The sequence below is a fragment of the Phlebotomus argentipes genome, unplaced genomic scaffold (assembly GCF_947086385.1).
Source record: "Phlebotomus argentipes unplaced genomic scaffold, Phlebotomus argentipes genome assembly contig_58, whole genome shotgun sequence".
Lineage (NCBI taxonomy): Eukaryota > Metazoa > Arthropoda > Insecta > Diptera > Psychodidae > Phlebotomus > Phlebotomus argentipes.
Window position 1 is genome coordinate 84,871 of NW_026776189.1, and position 26,510 is coordinate 111,380.

At 36.7% G+C, this 26,510-nt stretch overlaps 1 protein-coding gene across 1 annotated transcript in view; it reads left to right on the plus strand.

Annotated features, from left to right (window-relative positions):
• Positions 1 to 5,421: 5,421 nt before the first annotated feature.
• LOC132264392 (IQ motif and SEC7 domain-containing protein 2) overlaps positions 5,422 to 26,510 on the plus strand; it is a 66,686-nt gene continuing 45,597 nt past the window's right edge. The window contains exons 1-2 of the mRNA XM_059764590.1: positions 5,422 to 5,854; positions 24,639 to 24,903. Coding sequence (XP_059620573.1) covers positions 5,661 to 5,854; positions 24,639 to 24,903 — 459 coding nt within the window. The 5' untranslated portion in view covers positions 5,422 to 5,660. The remainder of the gene's footprint in view (positions 5,855 to 24,638; positions 24,904 to 26,510) is intronic.

Here is a 26,510-nt window from a genome sequence, read left to right on the forward strand (position 1 = left end):
CGACTGCGCGTCCCCCTCAATGGGGGGGGGGATGTTTAAAGTGCCTTATAAGTAAAAGAAAGTAAAGAAAAACAATTAAAATGAAGTCCCAAACACTTCTTTCTACTTCCTTAGACTTCTGCTGAAGTGTTTTCAGAGATCATCACATCTCTTCTTCCCTGGTGCGATTCCTAACAGTGGAAAAAGAGTCTCCTCAGTCCGTCCTCCGGCGCAAACCAACTCGCTGAGAATCAGACTTCGAAGCGTTTTATCTCTGTTTAATGCTTCTAAATTAGTTCGGAACGCTTGGAACTCTATCTTCTCGCGACTCTCTTCTTCTCGCCTTGTTGGAAATTCCGTGTGATTCCTCGGCGGAGATTGAGACATTTGCCCATGTCGCGCGGCGGAAGGGTGAGTCGGGGAGGCGCGCGATGTTCAATTTTAATTGCCATTTTGGCACAAAGTGGCGCTCTCACGGCCTTTTTGCTCGCATTTCCCCCCGCGCCGTGGCGAAAGAGAGAGAGAGAAGGTGGAGTTTGCCATTTGCAAAGGGCGTCAAAGGGAGGCCTAATTAAGATTCATCGCCGCCATATAAATTTCATTTACACTTCCATCGCACATTGCGCAATGGCGTAATGGGGCCGATTCGTTTTTTTTGGAATATTCTCAGAAGGTTTTTTAATTTTGCTTAAAAATCAATTTTATTGCTTTTTTGAGGTTCTGTTTAATTAAAAAAAATATATTAAATCGTCAAATTTCTCTGTTTCTTGACAGATTTAAGCATTTTTGGTGCGAAACAACTTGATATTGAATTGAGAAAAAGCTTAAAAGTCAAACATAACCTCAAAAATATCACTTAAATGCAGAAAAATGTGTCTTGGCTTGGTTATTTTCACATTTTTTACTGTACAAGAATATTTTCACTGCAAAAACTTGATTTTCAACAAATTGATGCATTTTCTTTAATTACTTTTCCTAAAAAAATCAAATAAATCACTTTGTTTTTAGGTTATGTGATAAAATAACCCTCAAAATCATCTAATTTGTGTTTAAACTGAAAATTCTTCACTTTTCTTGGCAAAATTAAGCAATTGCGTTCGAAAAAACTTAAGATTAGGTTAGAAAACAGCCTGAAAGTCAATCATAACCTCAAAAATGTCATTTTAACCTCTTTTCTCGGTTATTTTTGCGATTTATACTTTATTATCAAGTAAAAACATTGTAAAAGGGATTGAAAAGGGTTGAAATTAGTTCAAAAGGGTTCTAAAGTTGGCTTTCATAACCTCACAATTTATTCAGAATGGTTTTTCAAGCATTTTCTGAAGATTAAACTAGAAAATCACGACAATAATCCATTTTTAGGGGTGTTAAGAAGTGTTGAAGAGTCTGCAGAGGAATTGCAGCCGTGTTTGGAAGTTAGTGTACAGATTTTAACCATATTATCTCCTCCTTGGCGCACGCCTTGTGCTAATTAATTAGACGCGCGCGATGAAAGTCCAAATTTGGCGTATATGGGATCGATTGTAATTATAGATTTTAACGAGATGATCAGCCATTCTCAGCCTCCCATTGGGTTTCTCTCTTCTATGGAGAGAAGAAGAAGAAGCCCATCCGATGAAATCCATCGCCAAGCGGGGGGGCGTCTTGTAATCTCCGGCGCGCTGAATTGTTATATTCCACTTCATTCTATGGGAGAATCTCTTCGGTAGTCAATTTATTTACAAGCCCAAAAGCGAGAGGAATTACACACGGACAACACCTTTTCGGTTGTGAATCCGTCAGCAAAATGAATTGCTTGGCAATGATGGTGCTATTTTCTCTCTTCTTCTTTTGGCCCTGTGTGTGACCCAACAAAACGCCTTCCATCCTCTCTTTAACGCGCCAGCTCAACCACCAGCCGAAAAAAGGCCCGCGAAAGAAAGAGGCATGAAGAGATCTTTTGACCATTACACAGTTAATTATTCCCACAAGACACTCAATTCGATTTCAATTTGTGACTCCTCGATGGCCTTTGTGGCCACCACTGAGGAATTGATTATATATTTGGAGATATTTCAGACAATTTTTTGGCAAAACAACCAATCAAAAGGTTCCACAAATTGATTTTGCACTCTTGTAATTATTTTTATTTATTATGAAATATCATTTGATATCTCTTGGCGAAATCACTTTTCACCTCACAAATTCAAAGATTGCAATAATTCACAATGAACCCCAAATTGTTACTTTTAAGTGGAGTAGAAAAAAAAGGAGTGAGAAAACTCCGTTAAATCGTGATTAATTAAGTCAAGGGGGAGACAAACACTTTGAAAGTGTCATGAAAAATGCATTTTCTTATCTTTTCATCACCTCTTAGACTTCTTAAATTCTTTCTATATTTATTCCTACTTTATCATAATTTTTAATCGAGGGTTTATCCATTTCAAAAAGAGTCTTAAGTTTTTAAATTCGGAGAATTGATTTCACTGCTTCTTTGATATCTGGCCTGAAAGCACATCAAAAGAATGGCGAAAAGGATTCTCAATGAAGTGTGAGGTTAGGAATTCGCTTAGGAAGTCTTTTTGGCACTCTTTTAAATCCTTTTAAGGTTAAAAAGATTAGAAAAATATTCCTAGTTTTTTTTTATTTGCATAAAGTGCTCAATTTTAGCGTTCAAAGATTCTCTCATGCAATTCAAGGCATTTTTCACCCTAGCAAAAGTTATTCATACCTTCAAACCGTTAAGTCGCCATTGCTGTTGTAATAGAAGCGAACATCCTTCTGTAACACTCAGTCGTAAATTGCATATTGAGAGATGTGAATTGTGGGGAAATTATTTGTTTAGATTCCGCAGTCTGCATTGGGCAAAGAGAGGCACGAAGGTGAGATGCCACAAAGGAGGATTATTTACGACGTTCCAGTTGCACTTGTGAGAGCGGGAGTCGCACTTCGCGGCCTGCCATCAGCTAATATTCACCAATAAATCATCCAATTATTGAGATTATTGGTGGCAGAGTCCATTTGGGGTGATTTATGCGACTCTTGCGTGGCTCCCTTTTGACTCTGTGGCAAAAAAAAAGAAACTCTTCGGTCGATGCATGGTGACAAAAAGGTGCAAATCCACCTTTTCACGTCCACTGTGTGAGCCAAAGTCTTTTTCCACCCAGCCTTTTCGCGATGGCATTTTTCACACAAACACACCGCGCCATCGCCCAGAGTTGAACAGCACGCAAATGGTGAGAAACAAGGAGGAGATAATATGGCTAAACAATGTACATCAACTTCCAAAACACTTCTGCAATTCCTCTGCAGAATCTTCAACACTTCCAGACACTTCTTAACACCCCTAAAAATGCATTATTGTCGTGATGTTCTAGTTTAATCTTCAGATAAAGCTTGAAAAACGATTCTGAGTAAATTGTGAGGTTATGAATTCAGCTTTAAAAAGTACTTAAAAGCCGAAAAAGATTAAATATGGCGAATATCACAATGTTTTCACTAAAAAATGAGGTTAAATTTGCCATTTTAGAGCACAAACCGCAAAAATAACTAAAAAAAGAGAATTTTCTGAGACATTCTTGAGGTTATGTTTGACTTTTAGGCTTTTTATCAATCAATATGAAGTTTTTTTCCACACAAAAATGCTCAAATCTGCTAAGAAACAGAGAAATTTGACAATTTAATCTGTTTTAAGTTAAACATAACCTCAAAAAAGCAATAAAAATAATTTTAAGGTAAAATTAACGCCTTTTTATACTTTTATGACCCTAAAAACTTTGAGAGAAACAGTATTTGAGATATATTTGAAGTTTTCAGTGGATATTTTGATGTTATTCAGTTTTAAAGCGATCTTTTCAATGGTACTTTGAAAACATAACCTAGAAATTGTCTTGAAATATCGAAAAGAATCCGTGAAAGAAATTTATTCGGAACGTTTTAAAAGCAAGAACAAATCCGACAATGAGTTGAAATTTGTTATTTTAAGGTAGAAAAAATCAATCAATCAAAGAGCTCTTGAAATAGTCAATATTTTTTAGAGGTTATGATCAATTTTAGCACATTTAACACAGTTTTAAATGATGAAAAAAAAACCTTCTGATATTCATCAAATTTCATTATTAATCTCAACAAGTAATTGCAAATTGTGCCAATTTAGGTGGCAAAACTTGATGATTTTGATGGTTATTTAGATGGAAAAAGTTTTGTCTTAAATTTCACAACATAACATAACCTAGAAAAATACAAAGAACAATTCTTTTTCACCAATTTCATTGTGTTAATTCCTTGTTGAAAGTGAGACTTTTAAACTCATAATATTGATGATATTCAAGCATTTCTACTTCGAAAACCCACTTCTCGACCATAATATCTCCCCCTTTGCTGAGTAAATATGACGAGAAATTGTGGAAAAATCCTCAATCTGCACACAGTTTTGTCGCCACCAACTCTGCTGAAGAACAATTTTTGGCGCAACCGCAACAAAATCAACTTTATTAAAAATGATTAATTGATGCAAGCGTGAGCTTTCAATAGCCTTTGTTGGGGTTCTTGCGGGTTTGCGCCTTCAAAATAAATCCACGCTTTCGCGCATTGGCAAGACGTTCGCGAGGGGTTGGTGAGAAATTAATCAATTTGCCCCGCAGACAATTTGCAGGCTCATTTCACAATCAATTATCAATTCTGCTCACGCCCAGACAATTCGTCTTACAACATTCTTCACGCTATTTTCCCTTTGCCACGTCATCACCTCATTAGCCCATGTTCAAATGTATTTTTGTTGTGTCCAGAGAAGAACGAAACAAATATTTAAGATGACGAAGGATCGCCAGATGATTGATAAAATACATGTGATGATGATCCTCGTAAAAGCTGCACTTTCACACTTTGATTGGGTATTTAATGGGTGTTCAAGGCATTTTAAAGGGGTTTCACAGAGATTTTCTGCCTATCCATCCGTCATTTCACGCTCTCCATGCATGGATTTAGAGCTGAGAAAAATCAATAATGAATATTCTAGTGAATTTCAAGTGATACACCCTGTAACTTGTGCACTTTGCCATTCAAATTTCCATAACGGTGCTTCATTGCTACTCATTTGCCTATTTTTGGGCGAAAAAACAGTGTTCACCGCGCAGCGCCACCATGGGAAAGTGTTTATTACTATTGTGCTGGAGAGAAATGAGAGAAATTCCTGGATTTTCTCCCTCAAAGTTGTCAAAATACATCTGCAAAGTGTTAAATATGGGAAAATGCACTAATTTCTACCTCAATCTATCGACAATTCGTGGAAAAACACACAATCCACACAATATTGTCGTGCAAATTACTTCCCGCGCCATCGATTGTCAGCAACCGTCATGGCCACGGTGCTGAATTGCGCATATTCATCGATTGTCAAAGTGGCGGTAATGTTGTTTTGTTGACATTTTGAATATGTCTGGCGAGTGAATCGGACGCGTGAATCCAAGCTGCGATTCTCAGTGAAAATTGTGACTTTCCCCGTGCATTTCCGCGTGAGTGGCTGCGTGTGTGCGTGCTGCGTCGAGGAAATTCCCTCCACGCGTGTGAAGTGTGCTTCTGCGTGTTGTGCAAGAGTGCTGTTTTAACCGCTATCTGGACACAGTCTCAATCTCTGTATCTCTCTCTCTGTTTCTGTGCCGCCCCCGTGCTTGTGCTTGTGCGTGACCCACTGTGTCCCCCCCATGTGCGATCAGGAGTGCGTGCCATCCGTGGACACAACGGAGTGCGCCGCCATGGAGGATCTGGCCAGGCAGAACTACTTCCTTCGCGAGAAGCTGCGCGAAGTGACTTCCGACCGCGATAGGTTGCTATGCGAAGTGGCAAATCTGCGCCTGGAGCTGGACATGGCGGAGCTGAAGAGACTCCCGGACGACAAGTAAGTGGGTCACTGATTGATTCCCATCGGTGGCCAAATTGATTTTTTTCCACCCCCGGCCGTGCGGACAATGAACTGTTGCGCGTCGCCCACCGGAGGAACCATGCGCACTCCGTCACTTCCTGTCACCCCCACCGCCGCCGCCGCCCCCTTTCAATCACCCCGCGCGCCCCCACGTCCCGCGCCGAGAGCCCCACTTCCTGTCCGGAATGTCCTTCCGCCCTGATAAGAACCATTGCACTCACTGGGCGACGGACAGAAAGGTGTCAGTGAATTACTCTCACACCATTTTTCTCAGCTCTAAAATCGAATTCTTGAGGATGAATGTCAAAAAATGCTTGAAATTTACTTTCATTGGCGATTTTCACGATTATTTCCTAAAATTTCACAAAATCTTCTGATGTTTCTGATTAGAATATCTTAGAAATGAGGTTATGTCATCATTTGGTGATGTAATTGAAAGATTTTCAGTACCAAAGTAGTCATAATGTCATGAAGAACACAGCCTGCTTCTTTTCCTTTGAAAATAAACTATTTAAGTAGGTTATTTCGCGTTTTTCTTCTCTAATTAAGCTATATCCTTTCAATTTAAACCTTTTTCAACGCAAAAATGCTTAATAAAAGGCAAATTTATCTCAATTTGCATTGTTTTCAGTTGTTAAATGTTGATATAAGTGACAAAAAGCTCTCCAATTTTCTTTATTTCATAGAAATTCATAAAGAATCACAGAATTTCTTCTATGTCCATGGCAATGAGCCTTTTCTTTTTGATTCCACCTTTTTCCCACATTCTTTCTCAAGCTTAGTTGTGTTATCACATCAACAAATATATATCATTTGTATTTTTTGAAACTTTGACAGACTCTGACGTCAATTTGAATTTGAATAAGTGTCGTTATCACTGTGAAAATATGCAGTGACTTCATTTCTTTGATCAAATTCAATGGCATTTTAATCCAATTGGTGTGTTTGTGATTAAGACAAAAAAAGTTGAATGCTTTCTCTGGGCGATAACAAATTGAAGATTGATGGTTGGGAATTGGGTTAAATTGTCCTTTGTTTGGCTGAAGAGTGTCTCACCCCACTCAGCAGTCTAACATCTGGTCTTCAACTGCATGGCATGGAACTACGCGCGTTGTCGCGCTTCGGGGCGATCTGCAAATGGCAAACAATTAATAACACACACGGGGTCATTTTTGTCCCTCGCGAACGTGCGCCAAAAGCTGCAATTGAGTCACGAGAATGTCGATGAATTTGCCACTCAACGTGTAATTTTCTCGATTATTTGCTCTTGTTGTGGGGGTGAATTTAAGAGGGGTTTTGTTTTGAGGAAACTTAATGTTCTCTTTTATCAAATAATATCAATTATTTGAGTAAAAAAATCATAAATAAAAATAATAAAAATGATGTTTTTCATAAGTAAAATTGCAAAATTAATCAAATTTTAAATAAAATAGTAAAAGAAAAAGATTATTTTCGCAAGAAAAATTGCAAAATTAACAAATTTTCAATAGAATATTAAAAAATTATCATTTCTAATTATTTTATTTTATTTTTTATTAAATATTCAATCATACAAAATGATGTTTTTCCTAAATAAAATTGAATAATAAATTAATTAAAAAAAATAATCAGAATAATGTAAAAAATAATCAATTTTTTTGAAATATTCAGAAAGTAATCAAAAGATATTCAAAAAATAATCAATTTTTAATGAAATATTCAGAAAATGATCAAAAAAAATCAGAATTTGCATTAAAATCACAAAGTTAATGGTCTCAACTTGCGATTGATTGACCCCTTGGCTCTTGTTGAGGGAGAATTTGAGTGGTTTTTTTTTCTCCTGCCCTTGGCAAAGTGAGTCACCCGTGGTTGTGCGGGTGCTTTGTGATCGTCGTCAATGGACAGAGGTAAAGAGGCACTTCTTCATCTTCGGGTGCGTCACATTAAGAGTGTCTTGCGCGCGCGAGGGCGGCGAAATCAGAGCCACTGTGAGGCCATTTGCATGAATTTGTGTGGGTGTAAAGATCACAAGAACTGCTCAAATTGGGCTTAATTGCACAACACTTGATGGCGCTCTGGCGGCTGTGCGTGGAAGTGGCCAAATTTGTTAATTAGATTTCTCATGTCAACATTATCATACATTAGTGGGATATACATTAGAGATTGGCCAAATGGTTATGGGAAAATTTTTGGCTTAATGGTGTGTGATATTTGGTTTTTGGGCCAAATTTTTATTGACTGCCGCCAAATGGCTCTTTTTTTCTCACTCCTATTTTGCCAATTTTTCCATCTGATTGCCTTTCTTTATCACATCGGCCGAATTCTTTGTGATACTCAAAAATCCACAAGCTTTCTTAAGTGGTTTATGAGGCACTTTTTTCCGTGTATTTTCTCACCAAGGGGGAGATATATTTAATATGTATGTAAAAGTGTTTCAATCTTTGTCATATTTCTTTTCTTGAAGGCTGTTTATAAACAAATTGAGGCATTTCTTCAAAACAAGAATGACAGAATATTTTGCAAACTACCAAAAATTTTGGGTTATTTTAATTTTTCCTACAATTTCTTCTAAGATGATCTTGAAAAGTGTGTGAAAGTGTTCAGAAATTCGTATTCAGACTGAAGTCATAGTTTTATCTCCCCCTTGGCTTTCACATTGATTATCAACTGTTTGAAGTTTGACGATCAAAGGTTGGTGATTTTGCATTTTCCACAGAATAAAGATAAGAGACAAGGGGGAGATATTATGGTCTGAGATGGTGTACAGATGGAAAGGAAGTGTTTAGAAGTGAAAGTGGCAAAATATATAAAATATTTGCACTGAAAAAGCTTCAATTTCAATCAAATTGAGACATTTTCCTAATTAATTTTGCTTAAAAATAATTTTTATTGCTTTTTTGAGGTTATGTTTGATTCAAAAAATATATAAAATTATCAAATTTCTCTGTTTCTTGGCAGATTTGAGCATTTTTGGAGCGAAAACTCTTCATATTGATTGAGAAAAAGCCTAAAAGTCACACATAACCTCAAAAATATCACTTAAATACAGAAAAATAACTCTGTGCCTTGATTATTTTCACAGTTTTCACTGTACAAGAATATTTTTACTGAAAAAGCAATCTTTTCGACAAATTGAAGCATTTTTTTTAAATTACTTTGACTAGAAAATTGAATTTTATTGCTTTGTTATAGGTTATGTGATAAAATAACCTTCAAAATCATCAAATTTCTGTTTAAACTGCAAATATTTCTCTTTTTCTCTGTAAATTTCAGCATATCGGATCGGAAAAACGTCATATTGAATTGAGAAAAAGCTTGAAAGTATTGAAATGATTGCATAACCTCAAAAAATATTTAATTTCAGACTAGAAAAGTGTTTCTTTAGGTTATTTTTCGCGGTTTTTTCGTAGAAATATTGACATATTTCACTATTTTTACTCATTTTCAATGTTTGGAGGAATTTAAATTAGTCGTAGAGGAATTTTCTAAGTAGAATTCATAACCTCACAATTTGATTCTATTGTGAAAAAGTCAGAATTGAGTGTGAGAAAGAGTTGATGGAGTGGAAAAAGTGATGGAAAATGCATTTTTAAGGGTGTTAAGAAGTGTCTGGAAGTGTTGAAGATTCTGCAGAGGAATTGCAGAAGTGTTTTGGAAGTTGTGTACACTGTTTAGCCGTAGTATCTCCCCCTTGATAAGAGATAATTATCATTGAGAATTTCCCCATATGATGAGAAAATTTGCAGAACGCACTTTCAGCATCTCTCTTTCTGTTCTTTGTGTCCTCAACTCGAGAATCGTGCTGTGATGTGAATTCTTCATATATTGTGGGCAAAAGCAGACATATAAGTTTAGATTGAAGAGCGTAATCGAGAGTTGGTGTGTGAGTCAGAGGCAAATAAATTACCATTTGCTGTTGTTGTTGGCTTTGTTTGCCAGCAGAATGCGGCGTTGAATATATATTTTTAAAAATTGCCCATAAGACGTTGTATTTTTTCTCACTTTTTAACCCTCTCTCACATAGTCATATATACAACCCATGAATGTAATTAATTGATGAGGAGAAAAGTGGCGGCAAAGACTTCTCCTATCATTGTTTCGTCGACTGGCACAATAATCACGGCGAGAAATCTCAGATGAACGCGCGCGCACAAGTGAGCAATTAACACTTGATTGGTGATGATGGTTGATGAGGAGGGCAAAATTCTAATTTTATGCGCTTACTTTCCGTGGGATTTTATTTTCTTCCTCTCCAGAGGCGCAACAACACAATCACATTTCTCCCAAATTAGATCAACAACGCGCACGACCCCTTCGAAGAAGTTGCGACTGAGATGGTGAATTGTTACTCAATTCATACATACATATATGTGTCTTCGTCAAAGTGTTGCTCAATTGCTATGGGTTGGAAATTGGATGCTTATAATTGGTGTGTGAATGGATATAATTAGGTGAATTTTTCCAACAATTATTCAATCAATTGCGGAAACTCGCGCAGTAAAAGACTTCATTATTATGGCATATATAATTTGTGTTGTGAATAAGCAAAACAAGTTGGTGAAATTATGAAGACAAAATACGTCAATTGACCAACATTTTTCAAAGCATTGTTTTCTTTTTGCTATTCAATAATTCACTAATTTTATACACATTGTTTGATCATAAGTCTTTTTCACTATAACTTCTTAGAAGTTGGTTTTTAATTGCTTTCAAACTAAAATTACACACATTTTTTTTGTTTTAAAATAAACTTTTTCAATGATTTTTGATGATTTTCACTCCCTTTCTTTCATTTTCATTGTGTAGAATTTATTATTTAACATCAGTAATGAATTTTAATTGAAACTCGATTGATTTTCATTCTTAGAAAGTGTTTCTTAAGTGTTTTCTCTGTGTAGAAAATGACGAAATGGATTTGGATTGTTCTACAAATCTTTTCTATGATTAACAGTAATAGGGGTAAGTGGGGCAGCTTCAGATTCAAAATGCTGTTCCAACTTTAGGATTTTTTCTTGAAAAATCGGCTGAATATATTGAAATGATCACAACGCTCAAATAAACTCTCGTCTGTTGAGCTTCAGAAAATGCCTTTCATTGAGCATTAAAACTGATCCTTTTTCCTCTAAAGGAGAATGAAAATAATATTGTAATTAATCTGAAACTGCCCCGCACGGGGATGTTTCGGATTGCTCTGGGGCAGTTTCAGATTTTCACTGATATTTACCATAAATTCCATTGTGGAATTGTAGAATCGCGGGCAAATGATCACTTTGATATCTATTCTACACACTGAAACTGTTTATTTCGCTAAAAATCGCCTTTAAAGTAATATTTTCGCGACTTTTCTGGACCCTTGCACGGACTGTCAAAATGTCTGAGCGAAAAGCAAGTTGCCCGTCATTTTTCCTGCATCGCAACGCCACCATGCGTGAGTGGTGGCAACTTCAGTGCCACCACAAATCAAATCAGTGCAAATCAGTGTTTTTCGCGTGTATTTTCTCACTTTTCCACTAAGAAGTCGTTTAACGTGATGAAGCAATGCAGCACAGAACGGCACTTTGTGAAAAATCTTCAATATTTGCCACAAGAAAATTTCGACCGTGATGTTGCGTCAGACTGTCAGAGCGCGCTGTTGTCAGTCCGTGGCGATCCGAAACTGCCCCGTGTGCAGTGTTTGTGCATTTTCCACCACCCACTGAAAAGGCCGTGCCAAGGAGGAAAAGTTCGGGCACATTTAGAATCTCTACTTAACTCTCAATAACCTTTGATTGTGTTTCACGCGAATTGTGGCTTTTTTAATGGAGAAAACACGCAATCAATTCGGCAGCAAAATTCTAGTTTGTGAGTGATTTTCAATTTTCACTTATTTTATCTAAACAGTCAAGGCTATCCTGTGCAAATTTTCGTCAATTGTAGTCCTTAAGGACTACAAACATTGTGTGAAGACCAGGAATTTATTCATGCAAAAATCTCTGAGAAAATTAAGAAATCTGAAACTGCCCCAATCTGAAGCTGCCCCATTTACCCCTAATTGTGTCTCAATTCTGCCTAAACTTTGACAATGACAGTACTATATTTCTCCTTATCCGGACGTTTATGGGACTTTCTTATCTATTTCTGAAAAGCCCTGTTCTTTTGAAGAATCTCCCGAACATATGTTCTGCCTTTCTCTTGCTTCTGTTCTTCTTTCCCCTTCTTTTCTTCTTCTCACCCTTCTTCTCTTACGCTGTTCTTTTTTCTGCTGTGTCTGTTACCTGTTTTGAGTCCCTTTCCTTCCTGGTTGCCAATGCCTATAATATTTATTGGTCACTCATTGATTCTCAGTTCGGTCCACTGCGGGATTTTCTACTGTTTTTTATTTTCTCGCTGAAACTGTCATCAATGTCGGCGGCAGCCGCAACTTGGGGCTCAATTTGTGGGAGACCATAAATGTGCAATCATTCGTAGTGCATCAAAGTCTCAGATCCAAAACAACTCAAGAAATAAGAGAGATTTATGGTCTCGAGAGAGAAACTTTCGCAAATTGATTTGCTTAATTGATTGTCGATGCAGCGCATGCAAAAGCATCGTTTAGTGCGTTGTTGTTTGCTTTTTTTCGGTATTGTGGTGTTACAAAAACCCAGAATTACTGATCCACATATTGAGTCAGCACTCTCTTCCTCAATAATTTGTGGTGGTGGTGAAAAAAAAATTTATAACTTTTTCTCTTTCTAATATCACTTCCCGTGAATTATTTCACACATGTTTCGCTGTGCCTGCTTAATTGAGTGTCCATGTTTTTGAATTATATAGAGAGAGAGAGACTCACCAAGTGGGCAATAATGCATGTCTTTTCGTCTTTCTCCTATTTTATCATCGCATTTGGTCGATGAAATGATTTTTTCTTTCTTTCTTTCTGTGGGGAGATTAATTGAGAGTGTTTCGTCATTCTTTTGACACACTATAATATATCTTGTGTCTAGTTTGTGTGTCATAATTTAATGGACGGAACTGTAAGATATGTACAACTTTTGTGTTTATACCTGAAAAAAAAAATATAATCAAAAGGAGGGTGAAAAACTAACCCTGAGAGTTAACATTCTCGCCATACTGTCGAGTGTCTGTATTTTTTAATTAAATTTATGCAACACATTCAATTGAGGGTAATTTTTTTGTATGTCATGTGCGCGGAGAAAAGTCCTCTTCTTTATGCCCATCAACAATATAAACTTAATTATGAATGCACGCGTTCACTCTCTCGAGCTATTTCTGTATGGGAGATATTAAGTGTCTTTAATAATTTTAATGTGTACACTAGACTTCTCTGGATGTTGTGGACTTCTTTTGTGTTTTATTGCATCCGCATTTACACGCCGTTGAGACATATATATACACACACAAGTTCTTTCTGCTCGGGATGCAAAGGAGAGAGAGAGAGAGAAAGAAAGAAAGAGGATTTTATCAGAATTGAAGAGACTGCAAATGATTCTCCACAATTTTCTCTCACTTTATGTCTCAATGAGAAATGCACTTTGGAGGCAATTCTTCTTCATCTAAAATCTCCAAAGACTACTTACTTGATCTTATAATGTTAAAAAAAAAATTGTACGCCTCTCTTGCTCACTGATCTTCATTAAAAATGCTGTGAGTGAGATGGAAAATGTTACGGTTTCTCGTGTGCAGTCTTCTCTATCAATGTTTTTATTTCTTGCGCACCCGAAGATGAATCAAGAACACCATCCACAGTACGCTGATAGAGAAGAGTTTTTCCACCAACAGCAGCAGCAGCGGCAGCAAGACGACCGTTTTCATGCGGTGTGAAGGAGGAGGAGGAAGAGATGGAAAAATGGGTACAAGAAGGCGACTTATGTGATGCGCGAATAACATGATTTTTTTCTTCTCTTCTCCACCAACACAGAGCGCAAATGAAAAGCCAACAATATCTCATGCTTGGCTCTCCAGAGTTGTACATTGTTCATCAACTGTGCGCTCATTGTTCCCATTTTCTCACCGCGCGCGGTCACACCGGGAAAGTTAATTTGTAGTTGGCTCATGAAGTGGTCGAAGCACTCGATGAGGGGTTTCTATAATGAACCAAACATGCTGCCAGTAAGGGTGGGTTTTTTCCTTCAATTTCCGCAGTCCAAGACAAGACATCACTGTAGAACAAGAGAGAGAGATAGTACAGCTAAATTGTGTACACCACAATTTATGTTGCAGAATCAAAGACATATGCAGAACAATCAATCTTTTAAAAGTTAGAAGTAATTGTAAATTATAGGCAGTTGACAATCTTTTTTTTTACTTGAATCACCAAAGAATAATTGTGATAACATTTTTTTTAAATACTTGTTTTAGCATTTAACACCCTTAAAAATGCATTTTCCATCACTTTTTCCACTCCTTCAACTCTTTCTCACACTCAATTCTGACTTTTTCACAATATAATCGAATGGTGAGGTTATGAATTCTACTTAGAAAATTCCTCTACGACTAATTTAAATTCCTCCAAACATTGAAAATGAGTAAAAATAGTGAAATATGTCAATATTTCTACGAAAATACCGCGAAAAATAACCTAAAGAAACACTTTTCTAGTCTGGGATTTGATATTTTTTGAGGTTATGCAATCATTCCAATACTTTTAAGCCTTTTCTCAATTCAATATGACGTTTTTTCGCACAAAAATGCTGAAATCTACAGAGAAAAAGAGAAATATTTGCAGTTTTAACAGAAATTTTATGATTTTGAAGGTTATTTTGTCACATAACCTAAAAACAAAGCGACTAAATTGATGTTTCTTGGCAAATTATTAAAAAAAAATGTTTCAATTTGTTGAAAAAAAAAGATCTTTTAGTGTAAATATTCTTGTACAGTGAAAACTCAAAAAAAAAATCAAGGCGAAAAGACATTTTTCTGCAAATTTAGTGATATTTTTTAGGTTATGTTTGACTTTAAGGTTTGTTCTCAATCAATATGAAGTTTTTTCACACCAACAATGCTCAAATGTACCAAGAAACAGAGAAATTTGACGATTTAATATATTTTTAAATTAAACATAACATCAAAAAAGCAATAAAATTGATTTTTAAGCAAAATTAATTACGAAAATGTCTCAATTTGGTTGAATTTGAAGCTTTTTCAGTGCAAATATTCTATATATTTTGCCACTTTCAAGCTGTACACCATCTCAGACCACAATATCTGCCCCTTGTTGTGGTGTGAAAGACACCAGTGTTTGCACTCAATAAGACCTGGAATTTTGTATTCTATCACGATTTCTCATCCAAATGTAAATATGACAAATATTTAATCAATCGATTGTGAGTCATTCGGAGTTCAAAACACGCGCTGGACTGACACTGTCCGATAAGGGAATGACCTTAACCGCTCTCCTAAGCGTGCACGCAAACACACACAATTCCAGAGAAGAGTGACGAAAGCCATCAGGGCCAACAAAGTTGCATTAATTGATTCTCCAGGCATCATTTCCCAGAGTGATTTTCCCAAGGAATATTCATATCATGTGAAACAATCGGAGTTTTATGGTTCTGAATGTGTGTGTATATTGGAATAATTGAAAATTATTTCCTCAATGCTGGATGGATTTTTTTTCTTCTTCTTTATCTTAATGGCACAAACATAAATATTTGCTGTTTGGATATAATGCTATGTGGCGACTCAGGGAGATTTTGTGCTGGTTAAATTGAAAATATTGCTTGTACAGCGTCGTGTTTTGGAGTTTGCTTTCTTTGCGATATTAAATGTTTGAACTCAATCTCTTGGCACTGAATAATGGAATGCAGACGAGAGATTCGTTGTTTGTTGTAGGAGAAAAAAGGGATTTTTTATTCTCTTGGTATACTTGATATTAGAAGTGAGATGACTTCATTTAACCTCCAAGTTTCTGGCTTTGTAAATCCTTCTTTTTATGCTTTCTCGAGAACTTTTGAATATCAAATAAAAAAGTTTGAGAAAAATAAGGTAAAAGGGTTTGAAGATGACAAAATTATTCTATTTGCAGCGAAATCTTAGTTTAATCTAATTTATTCTAGTATTTAATCAGTGAAGTTAAACCACTGAAAAAAACAATCTTTGGGCGCAATCACTTATACAGTTTATGTTATTCTTAACTTTATTTCTACGGAATTGGCCTTAAGACTTTCTCCAAGGGGTAAACATGTGGCGCAATCACGGTTCACTGAAAACGCAATTTTCGCAATCCCAAACGCAATCCGCAATCCCTAGTGTAAAATCGCAATCTTTGGGCGCAATCCGCAATCTTTGGGCGCAATCACACGATCTTTGGGCGCAATCCGCAATCTTTAGGCGCAATCTCACGATCTTTGAGCGCAATCCGCAATCTTTAGGCGCAATCTCACGATCTTTGGGCGCAATCACACGATCTTTGGGCGCAATCCGCAATCTTTGGGCGCAATCACACGATCTTTGGGCGCAATCCGCAAACTTTGGGCGCAATCCGCAATCTTTGGGCGCAATCCGCAATCTTTGTGCGCAATCCGCAATCTTTGGGCGCAATCACACGATCTTTGGGCGCAATCCACAATCTTTGGGCGCAATCACACGATCTTTGGGCGCAATCCGCAATCTTTTGGCGCAATCCGCAATCTTGGGGCGCAATTACACGATCTTTGGGCGCAATCCGCAATCTTTGGGCGCAATCACACGATCTTTGGGCGCAATCCGCAATCTTTGTGCGCAATCCGCAATCTTTGGGCGCAATCACACGATCTTTGGGCGCAATCCTCAATCTTTGGGCGCAATCCGCAATCTTTGGGCGCAATCACACAATCTTCGCAATCCGGTTTCACTCAGGGTGGCACATGTTTACCCCTTGACTTTCTCTGTTTCTTTCGTTTCTTTCAGAAAATTCTGCCTTTTTCCTATTGTCCTTTACTATGACATTCTTATTAATTGACATTCTTATGAAAATTTGCAAACTTATGTCTAATACTCGAAAGATTTTTCTTGTTCTCAAAAAAAACTTCTGAAAATAGTTTTCAAATAAATGAAAAACATAAAGAATTGCAAATTTTTTTTCCTAAAACTAGGATCTTAACAGATTCTTTCCTCTGAAGTATTGATTAAAATTAGATTCGCATCCGTCTTTTTCTCTTTGTTCATTGCATTTCAGTGTTTGGGGGTCAAAATCCTCTCGAAAAAAGTCCCATAATCCAATCACAGACCCATGATTTCATTTTGTCATAGATGAAGAGTGACACTTTTGATTAATAGTTCTACAATCAGTTGTCTGATTTTGTTTCCCAAAAATTCATCAAGAGTCGACAAGAAGGGAATCTCTATCGCTTGGTTTATAGGCTTGAATGTGAGAGAGATTTGTGTGACAAAGATTAAACTTTACACAAAGTGATCTTCTTGTTCTGCTACAATTCATTAGCACCATGAAATGTCGTGTGTGTGTGTATGTGTGGCTTTGTGATGGTTTTTCGGTAATGTGTCAAATCATTGTTTCACGAAAGTAAAGGATATTATTGATCGCGCACGAGACGAGAAATGCTAATTGGAGTGTCTCGTGTTTTTGGGGTGAATTTTTCAGCAGACTAAATGCACATTGGGCAGGTGCAGTGAAATTTTGACAACATCTGCGTCTTTTCCTCGTGCTCTGGTTGTGCGCGCGGTGTTATATTGAGCCCAATTTGTTCGCATGATCGACGCGAATTTCCATACACTTTTCCTCTATGTTATCAGCTTGAATTGCCGCGCACAAACACACACACACACAGTGCGTTAAATTACAATTTTTATCACAAAATAAGCCGCAAAGGAGAAATATATTGCTTCTTGATAATTTGTAAATTGCACTCGGTGTGTGTGAGTGATTTTTTTTTTCCAAAGAGAGCAGCAATAGCACATTTCAAGGCGAAAAGAAACCAGCCAACAAGGTCGCTTTTTGGAGGCATTTGGTGACCAAATGTTTACGATGAGGGCCTTCAGTAGTGCACAAACACATCGCGCGCAATTATAAAAATGCGCGCGATTTTTTCTATATATACAAATGTTACTAATTGGGCGGATTTTGGGCCATGATTAATGCATGAAGATTGGCACTGGCGTTATATCTAATCGCTGCGGAAAATGTCCGTTGAGCCACACTGTGATCTAGGGCACTGGAGGGGCTTTATGAGTTGTTGTTATCTCATCATCTGCACGATCGATAATTATATTGATCAATTACAGATTGGAATTCGTGTCAAGTGTGTCTGTGCAGATTCTCAAGCAGCACTTTTTCTCTCTCTCTCTGCTTTGCAAACTCTCCCACCAAAAGATCCCTTTTTTTCTTAATGATCTCTAATTAGAATTTAGAAGATCTTTATCTCTGCGCGAGACTGTGAAAGCATCAACCCTGTTTAGCATTTAATGGGAACACCGCAATGGTCTATCTTCAAGAACAACACACAAACACACACACACACGACGCCAATGCTGCCTGGGAAGTGTAAAAACTGTCCAGACGAAATTATAAATAGGGGTAAGTGGGGCAGCTTCAGATTCGAAATGCTGTTCCAACTTTAGGATTTTTTCTTGAAAAATCGGCTGAATATATTGAAATGATCACAACGCTCAAATAAACTCTCGTCTATTGAGCTTCAGAAAATGCCTTTCATTGGGCATTAAAACTGATCCTTTTTCCTCTAAAGGAGAATGAAAATAATATTGTAATTTATCTGAAACTGCCCCGCACGGGGATGTTTCGGATTGCTCTGGGGCAGCTTCAGATTTTCACTTATATTTACCTTAAATTCCATTGTGGAATTGTAGAATCGCGGGCAAATGATCACTTTGATATCTATTCTACGCACTGAAACTGTTTGATTCCCTAAAAATCGCCTTTAAAGTAATATTTTCGCGACTTTTCTGGACCCTTGCACGCACTGTCAAAATTTCTGAGCGAAAAGCAAGTTGCCCGTCATTTTTCCTGCATCGCAACGCCACCATGCGTGAGTGGTGGCAACTTCAGTGCCACCACAAATCAAATCAGTGCAAATCAGTGATTTTCGCGTGTATTTTCTCACTTTTCCACTAAGAAGTCGTTTAACGTGATGAAGCAATGCAGCACAGAACGGCACTTTGTGAAAAATCTTCAATATTTGCCACAAGAAAATTTCGACCGTGATGTTGCGTCAGACTGTCAGAGCGCGCTGTTGTCAGTCCGTGGCGATCCGAAGCTGCCCCGTGGGCAGTGTTTGTGCATTTTCCACCACCCACTGAAAAGGCCGTGATCAGGAGGAAAAGTTCGGGCATATTTAGAATCTCTACTTAACTCTCAATAACCTTTGATTGTGTTTCACGCGAATTGTGGCTTTTTTAATGGAGAAAACACGCAATCAATTCGGCAGCAAAATTCTAGTTTGTGAGTGATTTTCAATTTTCACTTATTTTATCTAAACAGTCAAGGCAATCCTGTGCAAATTTTCGTCAATTGTAGTCCTTAAGGACTACAAACATTGTGTGAAGACCAGGAATTTATTCATGTAAAAATCACTGAGAAAATTAAGAAATCTGAAGCTGCCCCAATCTGAAGCTGCCCCATTTACCCCTAGAGCTTCTTCTTCTTCTGCATGATGAATGGTGAATTTTTGGGATATTGTGAGAAGAGAGTGAATTGAGAGCGCCAAGGGGTCAATCACTCGCGCAAGTTGAGACCATTAACTTTGTGATTCGTTGAAATTTGATTATTTGTGATTTTAATGCAAATTTTGATTATTTCATACAAATTCTGATTATTTTTTTACCATTTTCTCGATTATTTCATTAAAATTTGATTATTTTTTCAATATTTTTTTATTATTTTCTGAATATTTGATTAAAAAATTGTTTTTTTTTTCAATATTTTTGATTATTTTTCAATTATAATTGTGAAAATAATGTTTTTTTAATTATTTAATTCAGAATTTGATAATTTTTTTTTCAGATTCTGATTATTTTTTCAATTTTCCTTGGGAAAATAATCTTTTTTTTATTATTTTATTCAAATAATTTTGATTATTTGATTAGAGAACATTAAGTTTCCTCAAAAATCGCTTCTTGTGATTTGCCCCTTGGAGAGCACTCAAAATGGGTCCAATGAACTTCCCTCCTCTTGTGGCGCTCTTCTGTGTCTTCCGGCAAAGTCTGGAAGATCATCATCAGCTGTCGCATGGTTTCTTTCGCAAAAGTGACAATTAAAAGTGCTCTCATGCCTCCTCTTGTGCAGGTGATTCACTGGGCGTGTAAATAAAGAGCAGAAAAGACACAGGAAGAGAGAGAGAATATACTTGAGATACATATTATATTCTTGACATACATAAAACATCTTATCGACGTGCACTGATAGAAAAATTGTAATGAAAATTAATTCAATTTCATCACATATTAAAGAATTGATAAATTTAATTGTCAAACTTAAAATTCTATGCTTGATATTTACAATATCAAAAGTTGTTCATTATTTTTCTAGGTTTTAAAACTAACTTTAAACCCACTTAAGGATTAAAAACCATTAGAAAAACCCATAAATTCTTATGCTTCAAAATATGTTGAACGTTTGCAATGAAAAAAAAACTGAACGATTATGGAAGTTTGAATGAAAAAAATTGTTTTAAAGTTAAACATAACCTAAAAAATATGTGTTAAAAATTGCTATATTGTCATTTTGAAGGTATTTCCCTCGTTTTTTGCACAATTTTGAGTACTTATCATGTAAAAACAATTTTATACTCTCTTAATTTGGTTTTAAAATGGTTAAAAGAAGTCATAACCTCACATTTTCTCAAAAAATTCATTTATAAAATCATAAATCTGAGCATTTGAGAATTTTAAACTCTTCTTAAGATGACAAAAATGTGGATTTCTTGCCAGTTATTTAAGAAAAAAAGCAATATTTTGCTGAGTGTGTTGAGAAGTTGGCAAAATTGCGGAATATCAACATATATCAACTGTGTTTGCTTTTGAGTTGTTCGATTTTGCGAATGGAGTTTTGGTGTTTTGCTTTGGCTGAATTTTCCGAGAATTTCCATATATATACGAGACTGAGGTAATTGGAAGAGTTGTTTTGCATTCACCAGAGAGAAGTTCTGTGGGTGAGAAAATGAGTAAATAGAATATTTGAGTAAAGTGCAAATCAAAATACAATCGCGAGAATGCGTGCTTTTGGGAAATTCAATTAAATGCCACACACTTTATGATTAATGCAGCCATATTGTGAAGACCAAGGGGGAGATAATACGGCTAAACAGTGTACACAATCTCCAAACACTTCTGCAATTCCTCTGCAGAATCTTCAACACTTCCAGACACTTCTTAACGCCCTTAAAAATGCATTTTCCATCGCTTTTTCCACTCTATCAACAGTTTAACGCGCTCAATTCTGGACTTATCACAAAGCTAATCGGGGTTTTTCCATCTCAAGATGTTTAAACTCTTCAAATGCTTCAGATTTCACACCGTAAAACCTGATTTTAACGTCTCAGAATTTGTTCATGAACGATTTCTGTCTTGATTTTCATAGTTTAATCTTCAGAAAATGCTTGAAAAATATTCTGAATAAATTGTGAGGTTATGAATTTTGCATAAAAATATGTTTAAAGCCTGGAAATGACTAAAAATTGCGAATATCACAATGTTTTCACAGAATTTTAAGCTGGATTTTGCTATTTTAAAACACAAACCGCAAAAAAAACTAAACAAAGAGAATTTTCTGAGACATTTTTGAGGTTATGGTTGACTTTCAGGCTGTTTTCTAACCTAATCCTAAGTTTTTTCGAACGCAAATGCCTAATTTGGCAAAAAAGGAGAAGAATTCTCAGTTTAAACACAAATTAGTAGATTTTGAGGGTTATTTTATTACATAACCTAAAAATAAAGCGATCAAATTGATTTTCCTAGGCAAAGTAATAAGAAAAAATGCCTCAATTTGTTGAAAAGGAAGCTTTTCCAGTGAAAATATTCTTGTACAGTGAAAACCGCGAAAATAACCAAGGCAAAAAGACATTTTTCTGCAATTTAAGTGATATTTTTGAGGGTGTGTTTAACTTTTAGGCTCTTTCTCAATTTAATATCAAGTTTTTTCGCACAAAAATGCTACAATGTGCTAAGAAATAGATAAATTTGACAATTTAATCTGGTTTTTAATTAAACATAACCTCAAAAAAGCAATAAAATTGATTTTTAAGCAAAATTAATTAGGAAAATGCCTCATATTGGTTGAAATGGAAGCTTTTTCCACTTCTAAACACTTCCTTTCAAGCTGTACACCACTTCCTACCATAATATCTACCCCTTGATGAAGACAATTGTTTTGCAGATTGTGTCAAGACAATGTGCGCTTTTTTTTCTCTTTCTTCACTCGCACATTTGATGAATGAACAAGAGACTTTTTGACTGTGTGTGTTGTTGGAATATTTGCCATCGTGCAAAAGAAATATATTCCCTCTATTGTGTGTATTTACCTCTCGTTTATAAAGTCTCTTTTCGTGTTCTTGTAACAAATGCACAACAATTCGCAATTTCATAATCATAAGAGAAGAGAGAAAAAAAATGGAAAACTAATAATTGCAGTGGAATCTATTGCAGAAATGCAAAAAGCATGACAATCTTCGGGGACGTTGTAACATTGTTGCCATATATATATTCATTGACTTTATGCAGAACATTCATATATAGTCAGAAAGTCTGTGGTTTAGTGAAAGTTTTCATACGCGCAAACTGTACTTTATCATTCCCAATTTTATTGGCGGGGAGGAAAAACTATTTCCTCAGAGGGAAGTTCAAGGTTTCTTCCCTGGGTTGTTGTTGTCGGGAGAAATTGAGATCATGAATGTGCGTTGAATTTGTGCTTAAAGACACTCTTTTTCCCCCCTCATATCAATTTTCAATACAACATTTGCCCCTCTTGATTTTCCCGATTTTCCCTTCCAATATATATATATATATATATATAAACACCCAAATTTGCCATGACAACATGAAGTGCCTTATCGCAGATCGAAAGACGTTTGCGTGGAGGGTTTTTGGGGGTGGTGGCAAAAAGCGGAATTTTCGAGGGTATAGAAAATGCAGCTCACGAGAGGAGGAAAAGCCCCTCAAGGGGAGAGAGTTTGCCCTAATCGAGGAAAAGAAGTCAGTGGCGTAGTCAAAAAAAAAACACCTCTGAGCTCGTCGAGAAGATTTCAATGTGTTGGTGAACATTTGAAAAAGAAATGTTAAACTTGTGAAAATCAATCAGTAACTCAACAAACCATAGAAGCTAAAAACAACACAAGTGTTTCAGCTAAAAAGTACTAAAATGTCTGAGCTAAAATTTGAGCAACTCTTGATCAAAGTTAGTTTTTCACAACGACAAATTTTGCCTCCAAAATAACTCTTGATAAAATCGAAGGTGATCGGCAAGTTCAAGGGTTTAAGATGCCAAAAAACCATTCTTCCGCGTAACTGAGTAACTCTTCATGAACAGAGGAATGTCTACCTCCGGATTCTCCACTTCCGGATGGAGATTTTTGAGGAAAAAGTATCACAAGAAGAATGAAATGTATCATTTCACGACACGATGAAACTATTAATTTTGTGTATTAATTAATTCAGCCCTATAATGTCTATTTTAGATCTACTTATTAACTTTAGAACAGTGAAATGGTTCATTAGAATTGTGGTTTTTCATTGTGAGAAGCTGCTAAATTCTGTAAGAATTCTTTAATCCATTCTATAACAGCTAAATAATTGAGCACTTTCATTGCTCTTATGTTTTAGTGTTTTTACCAAAGTTACAAGTCGTTGCAACTTTACTGATTTCAGTCCGTATAAAATATTAATCGGGCGATGCAACTTTACTGTTTTCTTATATTATATTATATTAGCGGCCACTAGGCGGCGCTAGTGTAAAGTACGAATGAAATACGAATGAGAAAGCGTTGCAAGGCAAAGTTTGGAGTTTATTTAATACAAATTTCAGTTGTCAGAATGACATTTGTTCTTTGATGGTGTTTTTAGGACAGAAAATTCCAACTTCCACCCAGTTTCTGACCAATTTCCTCCACGAGAAAGTTAGCAAATGTTCTTCAGTAGAAGAAAAGCGTATTTTTCCGAGCTCCTCCTAAACTAATGTCAAGGAACTTCAAAAAATAGTGAAACCTAGTGACAGAACATCTTCATTTGCGACTTTTCCTGACATTCTGAAAGTACTCTGCCTGATGGCCAAGGTGTCCTGGAAGTTGTGACATTTCAGCACAACTGTATTTACGACATCTGGTGCCCAAGTGAGGCGATAAATCCCATAAAATTTGTGCTAATTAACCAAAAAAAACTTAAATTTTGTCAATTTCACTTTGTCAATTAATATATGTATAATATACAAATCGCAATCTTGCAACACCTTTTAGTAAATTCATTTTTTTTTGACAGCTTATTAAAAATGATATGACCGTAAAGTTGCAACGAAGCCCTAATGTATTTTGATGTAAAATATGATCCTAGCAAGTTTTCTTGCTGTCTCAACTCCACCACTGGCGGGGAAAGTGCATGAATTTCCCCACAGGGAGACTCATCAGTTTCCACGAAAGTTCTTCATTGCGCATATTTGTGTTAATCTAAATTGCAATCATCTCGTCACGTATGAATTTTGACTGTCGCTCTTTATTTTCCCCTCAAAAAAAACACACACACACACACACAGAAAGACAAAAACAGGGTGGAAGTGTTAATTTTCCGCGTGTGAATAAAGTGTGGTAATTTTGGTTTTTAATGGCATTGACTCAGTGGCGGATTGTGTGTGGATTTCCACGTGCAGTGGAGTGAATTTGCGAGGCATCCTGTATGCGACATGCTCAGAAGGGCAAAGAAGGAGCAAGATGGTGCGAGAGAAGGAAAGCCGAGACATGACCGAAGTGCACTCGGGTGGCGCTTCTGGTTTTATGTGGCGAGTGCCGAAGAACCAGAAGGAAACTTCCGAAGGGGGACGCACGCATTTTGCAATTGAAGTCAAAGAGAGAGAGCCAACACACACCAGAGAGTACTCTTGCCAAAAGGGAGGTGAACGTCCAATTGAGCTGTTGGCAAAAATTTTCCCAATTCGTCTCCTGTTCTTTCTCTCTCTCTAGAGTGTGTTTGTTCTCTGTGAAGTTTTTAATGCCTTTTTTTCCACCCTTTTTCCGTCTAAAGTGCAGAGCTTTTGCAAGTGAATTTGTTAAGGCAACACATTGGTGAAAGGAATGATTGAATTGGTTCTTTTTCGGAGTGCTGAGAAGGTTTTCTCACTGACCGAAAATTGACTTTTTTTTTGGGAGTGAAAGTGAAGAAGTGCAGAGAATAGAGTCACCACACTCTAAGCTAGAGCTGTGAAAAATTGTCTGTGATTTTCTGTGCGAAGAGACAATAAAGGCCATTGCAGAGGTTTTTTTTTCTCCAAAAATACATATATTGCTTAGGGAATTAGCCCTCCAGAAAAAGAGTTTTGGTGCCATACAGTTGGTGAAGTCTGTGGTTGAAGTGCTTTCTGTGTCTCTTTTTGGTCTCTCCCTCGCGCGATTCATCCATTGCAAGAGGCGAGCAATTTATCGATTTTTCCTCTTGATGGTGATACCAAGAGGCGCTCATACATGGCATTTTATGGGTGCTAGAGTGAGAGAGAGGACATCGGCAGAATAGCAATAGCAATATATAGGGGAGAGTCACGCAACTCTCGAGGGTTGGCGAAAATATCTCCTCATATTCGTGTCGCTCCTCTTCTGTCGTTGAAAATTTTTGTGAAACTCTCTTGGTGAACTTCCTCACAAGACATTGTATTTTATATATCCTCGAGGAAGACGCTCAGCAGTGGTGTTGTGTGTGCTTCAGTGTTGTGTGTGTGTCCCTTCTTGCATTTTGGAAATGTGATACAGTTTTCCCCCTGTGTTCTTTTTCGCGTCGAAACAAATAATACTTCCACATCATCATCCCGAGCCAACACACACCCAGAACCAATATCCCTGGGTCACTCTTTCCGCTGTCGCGCTCGTCCTGTGTGGGAAATCCATCAGCCAACGTGTGGGGAAAAATTCCTCTGCAACGCAAAGTCTCACCGAGAGTGAGCAATATGAGTGTTGCTGACGTCTACGGGTGAGTTTTACCCCCATTTTCACTAATGAATTCCTCTTCCTCTCTCTCGCGCGCACACACCAAGAGAGGAATTTTCCATCGCATCCATTTGATTGTCTGCAAGGACCAGATATTATGGTCAGAAGTGATGTACAGCTTGAAAGGAAGTGTTTAGAAGTGGAAATGGCAAAATATATTAAAATATTTTCACTGAAAAAGCTTCAAATTCAACCAAATTGAGGCATTTTCGTAATAATTTTTGCTTTAAAATCAATTTTATCGCTTTGTTATTAGGTTATGTGACAGAAAAACCCTCAAAATCATCTAATTTGTGTTTAAACTGAGAATTCTTCACTTTTCTTGTCACAATTAAGCATTTTTGTGCGGAAAAAATTCCAGATTAGGTTAGAGAAAGCCTAAAAGTGAACCATAACCTCAAAAATGTCTCAGAAAATTCTCTTTGTTTAGTTATTTTTGCGGTTTGTGCTCTAAAATGGCAAATTTGACCTTTTTTTTTAATGGAAACATTGTGATATTTGCAATTTTTAGTCGTTTCCAGACTTGAAGTATTTTTACGGTATGAAAT